General features: G+C 35.9%; 2 protein-coding genes across 5 annotated transcripts in view; one reads left to right on the top strand and one right to left on the bottom strand.

Annotated features, from left to right (window-relative positions):
* LOC145731064 (odorant receptor 67c-like) overlaps nucleotides 1-8,921 on the top strand; it is a 179,942-nt gene extending 171,021 nt beyond the window's left edge. The window contains exons 8-9 of the mRNA XM_081982648.1: nucleotides 8,083-8,698; nucleotides 8,763-8,921. The gene's annotated coding sequence lies outside the window, so the exon portion shown is untranslated. The remainder of the gene's footprint in view (nucleotides 1-8,082; nucleotides 8,699-8,762) is intronic.
* gem (transcription factor CP2 like gemini) overlaps nucleotides 1-18,068 on the bottom strand; it is a 47,383-nt gene that overhangs the window by 16,864 nt on the left and 12,451 nt on the right. For all 4 annotated transcript variants that reach the window (XR_014178736.1, XM_081982637.1, XM_081982636.1 and 1 more), the window contains exons 2-7: nucleotides 15,644-15,749; nucleotides 15,350-15,588; nucleotides 12,228-12,454; nucleotides 11,959-12,171; nucleotides 11,302-11,565; nucleotides 11,075-11,130 (exon numbers count right to left, since the gene is read on the bottom strand). Coding sequence is in view for 3 of the 4 variants with exons in the window: in XM_081982637.1 (XP_081838763.1) it covers nucleotides 11,075-11,130; nucleotides 11,302-11,565; nucleotides 11,959-12,171; nucleotides 12,228-12,454; nucleotides 15,350-15,588; nucleotides 15,644-15,749 (1,105 nt within the window). In the remaining variant the exon portion in view is untranslated. The remainder of the gene's footprint in view (nucleotides 1-11,074; nucleotides 11,131-11,301; nucleotides 11,566-11,958; nucleotides 12,172-12,227; nucleotides 12,455-15,349; nucleotides 15,589-15,643; nucleotides 15,750-18,068) is intronic.

Raw genomic sequence — 18,068 nt, forward strand, 5'->3', positions numbered from 1 at the left:
AATCAGTGTTATTTATACAGGGTGATCCAAAAATAAGTCATGATATTAAGACCAACTTTTTTAAAATATACAAAATAAGAAACTCCACAACAAATTTTATTCAACCTTTTGAGAAGACAAAAGGCGCGCTCAATATGTTCCAGGCCTATAAAGAACCCATCTTCAGGAGCTATAAGAGTAAACCTACTTACTAGAGTACTTATTAGGGAAAATCTGTAACACACCTTTTTGTACGACTTTTTGTACGTAATATTCTAAGTTTCTTAGAATATTTTTATTTTATTTAATAATTAGGATGATTTTGCTGAAGTCGTACAAAAAATAGTGTAAGCATTACGAACAGTAACAGCTTTACTGATCTCAGACAAATTAGAGACACATACAAACCTTGTCATCGATCAGTAAAGCTTACTTACTGTTCTTGTACTATTCCCTAATAGTTATGTACTCTAGTAAGAGGGTTTACTCTTATAGCTCCTGAACATGGGTTTTGTCTGCTAAAAAGGTTGAATAATTTGTTGTGGAGAAGACTGTGTGCCTTTTCATTTTGTATTTTTACACCTCCACTGAGAGATTTTGTTTTTTAAAATAGACTTTTTGCTAGACTAGACTATTTCAATTATTCCATGTAACCCTATTAGTTAACTTTAACGCCTTCCCAGAAACTGACCTGTAACAATATGTTTTACGGGTGATTACTAGTTTCCACTCCATTATTTGAATACAGAGTTTAAGTAAAATACTTAAAATTTGAAGAACTAGGCAAATAATATTTAACTGACTACCTTACCTACTATGTGGTTGCTGGACGACGACAGCAATGTGGATATATCGAGAAAGCTTAAAAAAATAATTATAACTTTGTAGAAAACTGAATAGAATTACAAAAAAGGGTTTCTATTTAAAAAAGTTGGCATTAATCATGACTTAGCCACGCTGTATCAAAAAATCAAAAGCCAAAATCAACAGATTCAAGCTATGTTTTGAAAAATAAACACCTGATTTTTTAATAATTATATGAAGTAACTTTGCCGCTCACTGTATACAGGGTCTGTGTGTAAGTAACAGTTGCACACTGTCTGGATTGTTTCAGACACATTTTGTAGAGCTAATGTAGCAGACATTTAATCATCACATTTTCTATAACAAAAAAAACTTTGGTTTACTATACATATAAAATGATAAATGCTTCTTTATAAAAAAAAGAAGATTTTAACGGCGTTGTTACTTGTACAAAGTGTTCAAAATGAAGATGAAAGCTGCAGAAGTGGAATTTTTCCGAAACATTTGGAATAACCTGTAGATGAATCATGGTCTACAATGGAATTTTTTCAAAGTTCAAACGAAGCATTTTTCGCTTATATGGCAAATTAAACTATAGATTTTGCTATAGATGGTTGGAGTTATACCACTAAAAAGTGAATCACCCTGAATGGTAGCAAATATGTTTGTATTTAATTTGAAACCGTTTAAAAGTAAATACAAAACTCTTATCAGTAAGTTATTACGTACGTCACTGGTATGGTCCGGAAATGATGCTTGACCACCGTGGACTTCCGTTTAATTAATTGCCCGATTGTCGGTTTGGTTTGAGTTTTGCGCAAAAGCGGAAAGATCTTCATGCTGACCCGACGACCAATCAGACGCGGTTCAGCCAGCGATCCGCCAATCAAAGTGTGGAAAAACTGCGTCCTGACTACAAAATCGCAGTCGGCCAGAGTCATGGTGTGAATTAGCAACAAAAACCTATTATGTTTAGGTTTTTTCGGCATGTTAGTATCAGATTGCAGCTACCGAGCTGCGACTATTGCAAAAATACACGTCAAATGTTCGTTTAATCGCCCGAGAGCGACAATTTATGTCATCTAATTGGTCGATTTGGAGACATACGTTGGGCGCTTTGTACCATAATTGTATGCGATTTTTTGCTAGGTGGACCGGACACAATAGTACTACCGACCATTCCTGTGTGGGACACTGAAGCATTAAATTGAAAAAAAAAAAGAAAAATACAGGGCACCGATTTTGATTGATTAGTGTTTGTCACTGACGATCAACGGTAAATCATCATCGAAACACCGGAAATTTGCAAAATACCGGCAACAACGCGGTCAAATTCGATGCACTCTAGACCGCAACACGTTCAATATCGAACTGCAAGCGAATGCTACGAGCCTTGACAAAATAAGTGAGCTAAACGTGGGTTTATTGTGTTTGGAAGATGCAACCGGCTCGAACTGGTTAAGCTGGGATGGAGCGGTTCAGGTCGGCACGTTATCAACCTACTAAAGTCTACATCAGGCCAGAGTACGCACATACACCAATTAAATCGTTCGTTATACAGTGATTCCTGTAGTTTTTTATTAATTTTAGTGATAGTTTTACGACACGGGTGCGTCAAAATAAGGGATGCAATTTTTTATTCAAAATATATTCTTTTTCGAAAACGTGTCAACTAAGTGTCAAATTATTACATATTTTTGGAATCAGAAGAAAAAGATCTATCAACTAATTATAAAATTTGCAAGGTGTTCTATTAAAATTTCATCAACTTTGTATTTTTTTACCTATGCCATGGTCTTCTAATTTATTCAATAATATTTCCTAGGGATTTAGAAGCCCTATAACTTTTGTCTACTCCTACAGGGATATTGGTTCATTACTTAACAGTTTAGAGAACGGATAAGTAGGCAATTGCCAACGGTTGAACGAATACAGAATCCTAAACTTTCCGCAACTGTGCGATATGAAATAGACCAATCACAGACAATTTTCAGCGTACGATATGAAATAGACCAATCACAGCCATTAAAGAATGAAAACATCTACTTTATTTTATACACACACTTCTTTTAAGACTAGTGTCTTAAACAGTCCGAAAAGGTGCAGAGTAACATTCAGTGAAGAAGATGATCAAATACTCCTAATGGAAATTGTAGCAAACAAACCCTATGTAGATGCATCCAAATGAGCGGATATACTTTCAAAATTTTGCCAAACCACTGGTAAAAACCATCAATAAAACCAACTCAATTTGGAATTGGTGCTCCTTTTGCTTAAACTGCGCCGGCAGAAAGTCTAAACCTTTCCAGATTATGCCATTGCAAGTTTGATAATAAATGTCTAAAGTTATTATGTGTGGTTCACTACTTACTATCAATTATTTTCGATAAAGCTGGTGCTGATCTGCCAAACAAGCGTTTCAAATCAGCTTGTTTGGGTATGATAGTCTCCTTAAGAGAATGCAGAGTCCTTCTTGGGCTGTACTTTGATGTGTAATATCTGTCGAGAATTTATTGGGTATTCTCAGTGGTTGAGCAAGTCTTGGAATATCACCTTTTTTAAAGCGAATATACCTTTTACATTCTTCTTCAACTAAGTTTTCTAAAACCCCCTATTCTCATTCCAACTTGGATTTAAAACTTTCAGTAGTAAAAATTATCTAGATCACTATCTGAATCAGAGGATTGAAACAAAACAATATTTTCGTTGGACCAAATTGTAAGTTTAGGCACAGAATTTAGGGTTGTTTCGTTATTTTCTTAACCCTGCTTACCAGTGCACTCGTTTCGTAATGTTAGCGGTTATCGATCTAAAAAACCGGAACAAAAACTATTCTGAAATTTGTCAAATATCGTTTATGTTAACGTATAAGTTGGTTACCGATCGTTTGTCTGTGCGTTTCTGAAAACTGTCTATTATTTCTCTGAATAAGTTTGTAATTCTATCACATCTTTTATTTTTTTAAACTGGTTTGCTTAAGTCAATTTTTTTGTACTTATTCAAGTAGGTGGTTTATTCACCGTAGGTGGTTTTGAGTCTTAGATCTATCTGGCCTAACTTACCTTAATCCAAAAGTAGATAATGCAGAAGATACACAGTGTCAAAAGTTAAATTTATTGTTGTTTTTCGTCAATATTTTTTTAATAATTAGCGGATTGCTTAAAAATTCGGCTAGGAGAAGTTTGTTAGGGTAAATAATTATAATCTGGTTTGAATTGACGAAAAAGTTAAAATAAATTGCACTCTTGACATCATCTTCTACATCAACCACTTTTGGACTAAGGTAAGTTAGGTCACATCGCCATATTTAAGCCTCAAGAACGAGATTCAATTCTTGAGGCTTCTCGAGATTCTGAGCAATCGCGCAGAATGGCTGGTTAGGTACGATTTCCGTTTATATTGATACGAAATTTACGTAACAAAAGGATAGTGGCATATAATCTGTACACTCAAAAGATCATTATTGTACGTGATACGACGTTGCTACCACATTCATTGTAAATCAAGATTAGGTATGTTTACACGTTGGGGTTGTTACCGCTTTCAACAGGATTTTTCCGATATCGATTGTACGTTTAACCAATAACTGAAACATTAAGGATAACAACATATTGTTAATTTTCAAGCAAAGGTGCGTTATAATACCAACCAACAAAAATAAAAAGCGTGCTATATTGACTATGAACCTATTTCAACACCACTTAAAGCCAATTTGGGATAAGGAGTATCTTTATTTAAACTATTTATAAACGTTGCCACACTTCCGGTTCAAACTAGAACTTTGACTTCATCGTTTATATTACAAACCGGCCGGTGGCAGTTTATACCGGTCGCCGTACTCGTCATTGTGGTTACGATAATAAATGGTTTGGTTGGTCACGACTGTAGTTACTATGATGACATAGTAAGCGTACGAAAAAACTTGGCATCGCTGCCTGTTTAACGTCCCTATACTCCTAAAAAAAATTCTTAAATACAGTGAGCGGCAATACTATGAAAACAATAGTTTGCTCGAACACGTCATTTATTATTTTTCATTATACGACTCTAAAAACTGTCTATTTCTCGGCTGATTCTGAGTCGAGAAAATGTACTTTCTCCGTGACAACGCACGAAATTACCCATTTCCGGTGCGCTGATAAAAACGTGTTATTTCTTGTATACAAACTATTTCTTTAATTGCTGAAATTAGGTATTCGAAGGTTTCCGATGGTGCCAAATGTGATAATCCACTCAGTTTTAAACCAGCTTATAGAGGGCGCCCTCTACAACAAATGATTTGCTTTAAAATTGCTCTAAATTTTTTCTGGTAAAGCTGAAATCCGAATATCTGTTATCTAATGTTTAATTAACACAAAAGGTATACTTAGTTGGTATCCCTAAGATCAACGGTTCTCGAGATATTCGCAATTAAAGTATTTGGGGCCATACATGATTGCAATTTGTAATCTTCTTGGAGGAGAGAGCCTTAGCTCATTTCTCATTGCAAGTGAGAATGTACTTGAACAAAAATTTTCCGAATCGGTAAATTGGTCGCGGAATCCAAATATTATGACCAACACGAAGTTATGATAGATAACCCAAACAAATTATTCCAAATGCAGTTGAGACATTTTGGAACAATAATGGGCAGTTATTTCCATCAAAACATTCTTAATTTTTTTATGTTTCACCTAAACATTATGAATAAATAATACCTTGGAAACGGTGTAGGTAATAGTGTTCATAACAACCCGAGGGCTGATAATGCCCTGAAACCATTTTTAATATTAGCAATGGCATTTTTATACTTCCATACCATAAAAACTTCGTATTCCCTATCCTAGGATGCTCTTGACTTTTTAGGTAATAAACTTTTGTTAGTTTTTGCTGCATTTTCTTTTATATTTTTTAAAATTTCGTCTAGCTTTTGCCATTTTGACGGACTGACTGGACTATCCATAGACAACCTAAAAATAGACACTAAACTGAGATAAAGTAGCCTGAAGTCAGGCATATGAAGGTTCTTTGAAGCAAAATGACCGCAAAAGGGCCAGTCAGATTTTAGTTGTGTCAATACTGTCATGTCATCCATCAAGATCAACCTGTTTAATTTTTTTTTCTGAATCCTAACCCTATTTCCTATTTCTAACCTGCGTTTCTAAGGGAAACAATTGTTTTGGTTGTAATTTTTTTCTGTTTTGTGAGTGTTTCCTTAATCGGTTATTTTAAAAACATGGGAAAAGCTGGTTCTGTGATTCCTAGTTGCAAAGCAGACAGTGGTGGTAGCCGCTTTACGTTTCCCAACCCTTCTTAGCACCCTCTCCGCTTTGCTCCTGGAAAAGGATTTTGAGCTTTTACCGGTAAAGGTATACCTTACTTTTTCAATGCCAGAAACAGTAAACAATGCTGAATTAGGTGAAACATAAAACATTGTATGCTCCACAGGAGTTAGGGAGAGTATAATGTCCATCAGGCTGAAACGAAATTATGTTCCGTGTATACGTAATAAGGAAGAGTGGACAAATGTGATCGCAAACATCCATTAATGGACACGTAGCAGAAGAAGAAGAAATATATAATATTCATTTTTACAGTTAATACTAATATTATTACTAGTACTAATACTGATACTAAAATTAAATTTTGTTTTATAAACTAGGCTTAAAGCAGGTTTTACACCAGAAGTTTTAATTCAAAGAAATTGGAAACACTAAGGACGTAAACGCACTGAGCGACCAGTCGCAACAACCAGGCCGCTGCGACCATAAATATCATTATTGGTCGCAGTCGGTAATACGTGTTGCACCATTTGCTATAATTATATTTATAGTCGCAGCGACCTGGTCGCTCAGTGCGGTTACGCCCTTATTTTGTAAAATTTTATGCTTCAAATAAATTCATGAACTTCTTGGAGCATAAAGTGATTTGATATACACTTATCAAACGTTTATGTCACAGCTGTTAATGAAAACAGTTTGACCAACCAAACCAAGTGAATTTAGTGTTTAGGTGGTAATAATTACAGATTATTCCTACTTGTTTTTCTGGTATTTTTGATATTTTTATTTTGAAATTTCATAATCATCCTGAATACTGTGTTTATGTATTGAATTCTGCAGCTCTCTCTCACTTTTTCGTTTTTGTCTGTTGGCAGTTGGCATTACGGAAAACGGCAAGTTTGATCAAATAAGTTTGATAAAAATAGAACCTGTCCTATTCGGTAAAATTATTTGAAGGTAAATTTGACATAAAATTTTGTTCTACACTGATAAAATATGTCCTTGCAGCAGCTTCATGAATAAATTCATGAATTTTTTTGACATCAAAGCGCGGTGTAAAACCTGCTTAAAACATTGCATGTGTCAAAATCAATGAATAAAAAATATAGCAGGAAGGAGCAATAGCAACCAAAGTGGGAGACAAAAATCGTTCAGTATGGCGGCAGTAAATTTCAGGTTGGCACTGTCAGAAAATCAGTGACGATGACGATAATCAAACTGCTGTTGCCCACTATTCACAAATCTACTCGTCAATAATAATTCAACTATTTAAGTTTGCAAAAATTAACCTTAACGGACCGAAAAGCAAAACAAACAAAAACAACAAATCTTTGCATAAACAAAACTGTTTTACGACTAACTTGGAAGTTTCAAATTCAATTGCTCAGTAGACGAATGTCGGGGACAAAGATGGCGACTTCCGTCTTGGTCGCTTAATGCACAAACGGGGTATATTGTTATCTCCTGATACTTGTTATTTTTACTCGAAGGTCAAAATGCAACCGTTTTCGAGATTGGCTAATTATCCTAATAGGAGTACATAATTGACACTAAATGTTCACAGCTTCTTGACAATAAGCAAACCTACGAACAAACACATTCTTCTTGTACCGGGTGACTCAATAAGATTATTAAAAAAAATTAAAAAGTAAATTGGTCTTGAAAAATGGAAAATATTTTCAAGTTCTAAAAATGACCACCCAAGGACGTAACTACCATCTTAAATTTTAAAAATACATTTTCTATAAATATTGCATAATAAACTAAAAAGTGTTTTCTATATTTTGAAAGGGAATCAGCTACTTATATATCAGGTGTCCAGGAGAACCCTGGACATAGGAGATTAACATGGAAAATCAGTTTCGCCAGTACGGTTCATTTAATAGAAAAACGCTTTAGATAAAAGTTGAAGAGCACATTTTCAGCTATCAACTTGTACTTTTTTCAATACCGTAGGTTTGACCTTTAAGACGCAAAATGACGCAAAGTCTCGCGCCAAGCGGTCGTTGACGAAAATTCACCTGCCGCAGTGCTATAGTTGGATTTTTACCTTTTCAGAATGACGTCATCTTTTTACATCTTTGTTTCTCGCATATCAAACATGTGAAATAAACAATTTTAGCAAAAAAGGCACGTTGTTAATTTTGTCGTCCTGTCAAATTAAAAACGTTTACATTTACTGTCACTTTGATTTAAACGAATATCAAAGATATAAAAATGCTGCGCTACAATGAGAAGGCCCAAATGCTAATTCTAAATGTGCTGCTTTTTTTCGAGTACGAAAAGAAACAGTTTCCAGATGTCAACTGAAACTCTCATGATTCATGATCACTCATTTTTCAAAGCATTTGTAGGTTAAAATTTGTGATCTAATTCCAGACATGCGTGTTTTTTTACCTGCTTGACGTCATTCTCAAAGGGTAAAATTTTGACTATACCAACCGTTTAAAATCATAACAATTCGCGGTCCGTCATTCTCTAATCAAAACATTCAAAACAAGATCTTGTCTTTTGTCTTGTTTTTTGGCGCTGCTACAGGGCAATTTGACAGCACGAGTTGTGTGGGGGCTGAGATAATCGAGTTTGTATTCTCCAACCCCCAGTAACACAAAAAAAGTCTAAAAAATCGCTTAAGGGCACGATCCGAGTAAAAGGTACAGTCATATTCCTCGTGAAAACTACAACCATCACTGTCACCTCCACGTGGCCTTCTCCTAGGTTTTCACACTTTCCGCTTCTTGGAAGTGCACCGCACAAGACAATTTCCCGTAGACTTTTAGGAATCGACTTTTCCACTTAGAGGTCCCTGGCACTCACGAAACTGACGTGCGGTAGGTACGTTCCAAGTTGAAAACAATGAAGGGCTGCAGATCTTTGAAGATAGGTTGCTTTACTATACAGAGAGTTCAAAAGAGGGCGAATACTTCCCTCAAAAGTGATATTTAGTGATCTAGGTATGTGGCTGCTAGTTTTATTGTTTTGAAGTGTTGTCAACACACCTCAGTGTTTAAGTGGTTTTATATTGTATGATGTTAATAAAAAGGCATTCTTTATAACTGATTATCAATGTTTTGGTCATATTATGAGACACCCGGAAAAACATGAAATGCTACACCTTATTATAGAGGGAAAAATAACAAGCAGGAAGGGCCCAGGAAGAAGGAGAACATCTTCAGTTCATCTACAATTCAGTTTTTCCGAGTCGCTCTCAACAGAATAATTATCAGCAATATGGTAGTCAACATGATAACTAACGATCGTTGAACGGTCATGGAACCAGAAGAAGAAGAAGATTGGCAGCTCTTATTACTGATAGTTGGCATGAATCCATCACAAAATTTATTGTGCCCTGGAAATGTTGCTATGACACGAAACAAACGTCAGTCAGTTGCTATTACCAAACAGTGAGTCCAGAAAAATCGTACTTGATCTTACAGCATTTTTTTAAAAAGGAACATCAAAGGTCTCCGCAAAGGCCATCGCTAGCTTTCTTGAACTAAAATCTCGCGAGGTTTACAAGAAAAAAAAAGTTTTTTAATTACCGAAAATGGTGCACTGAACAGCATGCAGAGAATTTTAAGGATGAAAAGGTGCTCCTGGCTTACTTCCTGTAGAATTGATGAAACCAATATTTCATGATCAAAACCACGATAAAATATGAAGCAAACGTCGATATCAGCAAATACAGTAAACTCACGGGATTTCTAAAGAGACAGAATGACCATTATAAGCGGAGGTCCAAGACATTGGATTTCGACATTATAAGAGATTTTCTTCAAAATGCTCCGGATGAAGCATATCTAGCCCAAAAGGTAAGATTATTTTCTTTCTAGTACTACTAAAAATAACACTATTGATTGATTGTTTTTGTCTACAAAACTACAAAATTTACAGATAGGAGACTAATTTTGTTGCAGGTGGCGCTGATTATAGGAGTCTCTGGAGCATGTCGAGGAGAGACGCTCTGCCAGGTAGACTGCACCAATGTCTCGGACCATGGAAGCTTTTTTCTGGTAAATCTATGGGGCAAAAAATCAGGATCGCTCGTTTGTAATAAAAACGTCTGACGACAACTCTACGAATGTAGTGGAAATGGTGACAAAATATATTGATTTAAGGCCACATACTGAGTAAACTGTTGCAAAACTTCTTGCAACACAGAAAGTAATTACTAAATAAATAAATACGCTTTTGTCTCCTTAAAAAACCAGACTGTTAAATATATTTTTAACTGACTGAACCGCGAGGATTATAGTCGCCTTTGATAATGCCGGCTATCGCCATTTTTGTCTATTATCCGCACAGTTTTTTGTCGCTGCTATTTTTAAATGTCGGAAGAAGAGTCAAGAGGGAGACAAAAGATATTTAATTTGTAATAATAAAATAAAATAAAAAGAATCTATTTTGTAATAATTCGCGATTTAACCTCTGCACAGAGCACACTGCGCAGTAAAATTAATTATATTTATATCACGTTCTGGGATTTGGGACACATAAAGTGGGTTTTAGTAAATAAAGTTAATCATTTTCCCGACAATCCCATGTTATTATTTGAACTAGACCCTATTTTTCCAGAATACAGTCCAGAATACAGGCACGTACTCGCCCCGTCTTTGTGTACTAATTGCTGCATCTACAAAATAGTCAGACAACCAACAAAAAAGTTATTATACATAATTTTTTAAATCTAGCTTTAACACCCTGTAGATGTTATGAGATTTCGAAAAAGTGTGATAGGGACTTGCCACACTCATTTTTGCTGTATACCCACTTCGTTAAGTATGACGACGCTGTGAACTAATTCTATAAAAAAAACGGCATTTCAAGCTCTTTTTTGTTCATTAAATTCGGCTAAGGCATTCTAGAAACTCAGAGGGGTAAAATGACCAAAAATTAAGCTGTCGCTATTATTTCCGCAGTAGTTTACTGAGCTAAAACTGAAACATTTTTGCAACGCTATCAAATCTCAAAAAAGTCAAAAACTTGAGAAGACAGACAGACTTGAAACAAAAGAAATGAGCAAAACTCACCTTTCGGATGTCGAATATGGTTGCACTGGAGTTTGAAGCACCGCATCGTCGGAAATCTGAAAACAACGCTACTGTTAGGCAAGCCACATTGTCACATCGTCATTTCCTAAAAATTGGAAAAAAACTCCATTTATAGCACATTTTCCCAAGTTTTAAGAAAACACACATGTGACAAGACTGTTTTAACGACCGTAACATCTGATTCAACCCCAATCTTACAAACTTACATCATTCAGAACGGTACAATCGTAACTGGGTTGATACTTTTCCTGCTCCGCCAACGGACGCTTCATAATTTTCTCCCGGTCTTGTTTGTGTTTTCGGTCGGCTCCTTTCAGTTTGAACACTTTAATTTGACAGGCAGCGGCATGTAAACGCTTTTGCGCGTTGATCGCGTCACCATTTTGGTAGGTTTCCACTTGTATACGAAACGGCACACCTTTTTCACCGCCATGTTTTTTCGGGGTGAATTCTGTACTGATACAATTTACCTTAAACAAAAAACTGGGTTTCACTAGAAAAATCAGTTAATTGTGACCACATGGCCTCCACGAATACCCTATTTATTTTGGCAATCTAAACCTTGTAAGAGCCAGTAGGTTTCCTAATACCTAACCACAACTAAATACAAGTCACTGGCCTTTCAATCTGAATCTCTTTACCTCCATGCTTCTCAGATTTTTTCTAATGTTGTTAAAGACAACACATTTAACCTTAACAAAGCCACTGGCCACTGGCACAAGACCACAAGACCACTGGCTACTAAATTTCGTTACCTCCAGACTTACTAGATGTACCATCTTGTGATTTTGTATAGCAGCAACTTCTTAACATTTAACCTATACCCGGTAACAGTCACCCTCTCTTGACATTTTTTCACTTACCTTGATATAAACCCCAACTTCTTTGGTGGGATCCCACACAAAACTGACGACGTTTAAAGTGCTGCTTGGTTGAGTAATATCGAAAGCTCCGTACGATAATGGAACGTCAACTTCCAGAATGCGATCGCCAGGTCGGGCCTTTTGCCACGACTCCATTTGCTCCTTTTCCATGTACTGGAGACGCCTTTCGTGGAAACAAATCCGAATCACCGTCTTAAATCAAGCCAAATCTTTAGTCATGCCATCAATTTTGATAAACCCAAGCATACTTTTAATAATTTGCCCCTGTACATCGATAAGTCTCCCAGTTTTTTTAGCTTCACTTCGTAGCTTTGCCCTTGGTTCAAATAGGTTAGAGTGTCTTCGTTTTGTTTGGTGGCGATGCTGGTGGCAGCCGCCAATACGTATTGGAATCGGCAGTTTTCAATCAGGTTGTAATTGGTGGAAGAAACGGTGTAGTTGTCCTGCGAGTGCGGCGACGTCGACAAATTATTACCTTGAAATAAATTACTCTTCTGTCCATCGTAAAGGATAAAATCAAGAGGAGTCAAGTCAAAAGAACTGAACGGTCATTCGATAGGTCTAGGACCTATAATTCACTTGTTTTGATTAACATTGAGATATTGTTCAAGCGGGAAAAGAGAGTTACAACTCAGTTTCAATGTTCGATATTTTGACATTTATGATCTTAAAACTCTACAAAACAACATTTGAAACATTCGAATGACGAAACTGATGCACGTTTGTATTTTATCGCCAATAAAATCATTGTTTTTATTTATTTTACACCCAATATCCCGTGATCTACTTCTAGTATGATAATGAATCATCATATGGTCGGCGGCACTAATGGGAGCGATGCATGTCATCAGTGAGTTTGACGTTTTAAAAATGCATGGGTTAGCGATTAGTTGCGACCTGTAGCGCTCTCTTTCTCACACGCGCTTATTAACTGAACCCAATTCTGATACAAACGTGACCTTTTTGATCTCGACGTTTCGAGTTGTGTGCGTTGTTGCCAGATTGCTAGTTGACTATTTGCTGTTGATGACTTGACTAAAAACTGCTTACACAGAGAGAGAAAAGTAAATAAAAACAAAATTTATGTAAAGTTCGGGTTTTAGTGAAAAAACTAAACATCAATGTCAACGTGGCGCGTTGATCGTCAATGACGTTTATCGGCCGATTTATTGCCGTCTACTGTAGCCCATTTTGAGTTACGTAATGAGCGATTTTATCACACTAGTGAGATAATAATTGATTTCATCGCACTAGTGCGGTAAAGCACCCAGAGTACAATAAAACATTAATTATCGCAGTAGTGGCTGTAAAATCTCTCATTACGTAACTCAAAGTTAGGCTAGGGACACACGAGCGCTTTGTTAACGCACGTTAGATAATGCGCGTTTTAGCTTTATACAAACTGAAGTGTCAACGCGCGTTGACTATGTGACTTGCCATACTGCAGTTTGTATAAAGCTAAAACGCGCATTATCTAACGTGCGTTAACAAAGCGCTCGTATGTCCCTAGCCTAAGAGTTAAAAAATGACTAATTTCTGTGTAGATCGTAGATAATAGTATATTACGTAACTAGTGATATAAGAAGCATTTTACGCAAGATGGAATACGAAGCCGCGTAGCGGCAAGTGTGTAACTCCAGGAGTGCGTAATCTGCAATTTCTGTCCCATTTAATCGACCTCGTAGCTCTGTTAGATTCCGAGATCCCTTGACTAAACAAAAAAAACTCACTCTGTATAACTCTGCTATTTTAATAACTGATGTTATTTTTATTTACAGGGTGTTTTTTCTGATACCCCGTATCTCTGAAACGATGCGGTTGTGAACCTATGTTAATACAAACTTTTTTGCTTAATACTGGTCAAAAATTTACCCCCTAACGTTTGTACAAGTACTAAATAAACACCCTGTATAGCGGCATTACTTATAATAACTTACCTTATATTCGCCACGCTTTCTTAAACTAACCTGTATAGACAAAAATAATTTTTAACTGTGTTAAATGTTTCAACTTTAGCATTTTTGTTTTAGCAAACAAATGGTACAAGGTACAATGCACTTTTTGGTTGACTCCCCTGTACAGAGTGTCCAAATAAGATTTGCTCGCGGCATTTTTATCGTAGATAGAAGCGAAGAGCCTCGGGAAAAAATATAAAAAGGAGGTCAAAGTATCGCTAGAAAATATATAGAATTTTGGAAAATGTCTACAAGAGGGCGTACTAACAATTTTATTCAAAAAAATTGCATATCTCTCTATAAATTTTAAATACAATGGCACTTTGAAATTACTTGCAAAAGAAAGCTACGTTTACTAGTAACAAATTTGAATCAAACATCTCTTGAAATAAAGTGATGAGATTAAGTAAAAAGTTGCTTAAAATAAATTGCCTCAACTTTGAAACCTATCGTCGTAGAGCATCGAGTTTGGCACAATTGAAAATAACAGATTTTTTTTCTGACCCTGGACTCTCTTCAAAGCGAATCAATCTTTCGCCCTTCTAAAGTTTCCTTTAGGGCGAGATTTTGCAGAAGAAGTACTGGCAATACAGTGGCAAGGGGCAAGAGCCACAGGCTCATTCCAGATGAAACACCAAAGTCCCCAGGACCTCCACGGAAACTTAAGGCGGTTTACCTCCACCTGGTAAAGGGCGGGAAACGACGCACTAAAGCTAGCTGGACAATGGTTATTTTTTGAATATAAAACATGACGGTTAACCGATTTGGGCCATTGGGCGTTTCCCACCAAAATTGTCTTAACAAAGTAAGCTAAAAAGTTGAGGTTTTCGCTGTCTGATGTAGTACTTAGTTCTCTTCGTTTTGGCATTAATAAACGCTATGGGTTGCGATTTATTTTTGTGAGTTAGGCGGTAAAATCGTAGGTGTTTTTAAAAAAAGCCACCTAACGACGACAGGAAACCACTTTAGACAGTCATTTATAGTGCATCTCATAGAAAGAGAACCTGTTTTTTTTCAGTGGGGCCAAAATCAATGCTTTACGACAAAGAGTTTCGAAGTTATCGCAGTTTTAGTTGAAGCAATTTTTGATTAGCCACACCACTTTATTTTAAGAAATGGAATCAAAGTTCTTACTAGTAAACGTTACTTCCTTTTGCAAGTATTTTTAAAGTGTCATTGTATCCAAAAACTTTGACACTGATATGGACTTTTTTTAATTAAGAAGAAGCTCTACAATTAACTGTTCAAAAAAACGGAGACACCCTGTATATGAAGAAATACAGGGAAGAAAGAAAATTATATAAACGCCCGGTTATTTTTTGCGCTAAACTAATTTAGATAGATTCTATCAATTTTAGTTTTTGTAGTAGGAACTGGACATTTGATAAATTCAGTTTTTGCGTCCCACAACTCACCATCAATCACATTATGTAGAGTGGTCAAACCAGTTTGACTTAACAATTGATTAATTGTGTTACTGAACATATTCTGACTGTTCTCCTCGACGTTGCCAGTTGCATGGCTGAATGCTATCGATCCTTGTTGAGTCGAGGTGGGACTTTGCCTGTTGCGTTTTTGTAGTTGATCGTTCATTGTGGGCGATGGCGATTCTTGTTTGAACACCGTCATATTGTTGATACTTAACATCGCGTCGCTGCCAATAAAAATATACATTATGCCAATAAGTCTGACTTTATCCGCATACCCACCTGGTGTAATGGTTGTTGGTTAATTCCGTATCCAAGTTCAATGAACTGTCAATTTCATCGTGGATGTCGTGATAGTCCTCTACCTGCCATTGTGGCATTCTGGAACCTAAATCAATTTGGCTCAGTTAAGACATAAACCCAACAATTTCTCAGCCTGGCATTTATAACCAGAACAGTATAATGAAGCCTTTATTGTTATGACCTTTTTCATTTGAGAGACCAAGTTTACTTGTGACTGTGACGTAGGTGATTTAAATTAAAGTGAACTATGTGGGTAGCTATAGGATGTCTCATAGATCGCGTATCAAAATCGACTTTGGTGGTTTTTTATGAACTGACTTTTGTAATGAATTCGCCCTGTACCATATAAAAACCGGATAAATTTTGCTGTAGATTTCATCGTTTCCACGGATTTTTACTACACTTCTATTGTTGCAATGTCTCACCTTGAGATTTTTGCTAGCACTGTCAATTTTGATTTTTGTTCGTATTGTTCTGGTTATGGCCCGCTTCGGATAGAGTTCTACTGCAGAAAATCAAAAGAACCAGAAAATTTTATTTCTGCCAGTACAAGGAAGTCGCAGTCTTATTATATTATTGATTAGGTATATTCATGGAATTGTCTTATCAAATATATACCATTCGAGCTCAGATTTTGAACAGGATAATTTTTCCGCTTGTCTTCTCATACTTTCCTTATGGTACAAAATTCGACCTGTTTGGCAAAATCACACCAAAAAGAAAGTGTTCTAAGACAAGCACAAAAATTATCCGGCTAAATCTGAGCTCTCGTGGTATTACTCCCGATAAAAAATTAATTTAAACAAAAATATTGAACTTCGGGAAAAACGACTTGCACATTCCCAGCTTAAATTTTCATAAACTATGTCAAAATGTGCTTTGTGATTTTCTTCGGGTAATTTTTTTTAATTCTTTGATCATTTTCAGGAAAACGGTCTCCGAAAGTTGCGTTATTATTATAACAAATGTTTCTTATAATCAGTAGAACAATACAAAAGATGAAAAAAATAACCTCGGAAAACACAACTTTACTACGTCAAAGCTTTCTGCGAAGCCCTGTATAGTCCATACTAATTTTATAATATGCCTGCATTCGCTTTACAAAACTTTCTCGGATAACTAGCTGGACTCTGTATACAATAAAAACTTGCCAAACCACCAAATTAATTTGCCACCCTGTATCTTGGAAACGAAGCACTTGCGGCTTTATGTTTATATGAACTTTTCTAGCTGAATACAGGATGTCCGTTTTTCGAGATCCACCATGGGGATCTCGGTTATTTGAATAGAGGCAAGGAAGTTTAAATTGGGGCAATGTTACGCAATTTGCAGCTCGATTAAATGCCGCTTAGTAGTGCCGCTTTATTAGTTTTTTTATTACATTTTATAAATTATAGTCGATATATGTGTCAGATATGGTATATAGATAGTCTTGTCAGTCAGTGAAAATGGCAAAAGTTGGACAAAATTTTACAAAAATATAAAAAATGCAGCAAAAGCTAACGAAAGTTTATTACCTAAAAAGTCAAGAGCATTCATGTCTTTGATTCTAAGGTAGGGAATACGTAGTTTTTATGGCATGAAAGAATAAAAATGCCATTGCTAATATTAAAAAAGATTTCAGGGCGTTATGATAACGCCCACCTATAATGCCCTCAAGTTGTTATGAACACTATAACCTACACCGTTTTCAAGGTATTATGTATTCATAACGTATAGGTGAAACATAAATAAATTTATATTTTTGTATCCAAATTTTAACACCCTGTATCTCCATAACGATCTTTAGACCATGGTTTATATGGAAAACTAGGGTTATTTTTTGACGTTTAATCAAACCCTGTAATATGACCCATTTGTAATGAAACACCGTATAGGTATATAGTAAAGAAATGGCGATAGAGAAGACCCTTCTGTCAGTGCGTAAATTTTGGAAAAATGTCCTCTACCCAAGCTTCTACAGAAAACACTGAAAATTAAATTGTGACATGTGTTTTGGAACACTTTAAAGGACAGAAAATTTTCTTTCAGAAAAATGCCGCAAACACAAAGTGTCTACGGATGATCAGCAGTTTTCGAAATATTTCATTTCTTTCAAAGCAAACTTTGAAGATGGAATAAGAGATAGAAAAGAGAGTTAACTAGCAAAATTGTTCGTCGAGAACAGGTTTAATTTTGCTACATTCATTTAAATTTTCTTTTTCTACAACCATTCAATAATGATGCATTTTGCGCTTCCAAACCTCAACGAAAAATTACCCTTTTCCGAGGAGTTTACAGTTTCGCGCGTTGCCAAGGGTAGCGAGCAAAAAAATGTTTACGCTTACGTCCATAGGCCACAATTGAAAATGTCAGTGTCACCAGTTTGATGTCAATATTCATTGTGTATAATTTTGATCCTGTT

Source organism: Ips typographus, linkage group LG6 (assembly GCF_016097725.1).
Source record: "Ips typographus isolate SLU linkage group LG6, UJ_Ityp_2.0, whole genome shotgun sequence".
Lineage (NCBI taxonomy): Eukaryota > Metazoa > Arthropoda > Insecta > Coleoptera > Curculionidae > Ips > Ips typographus.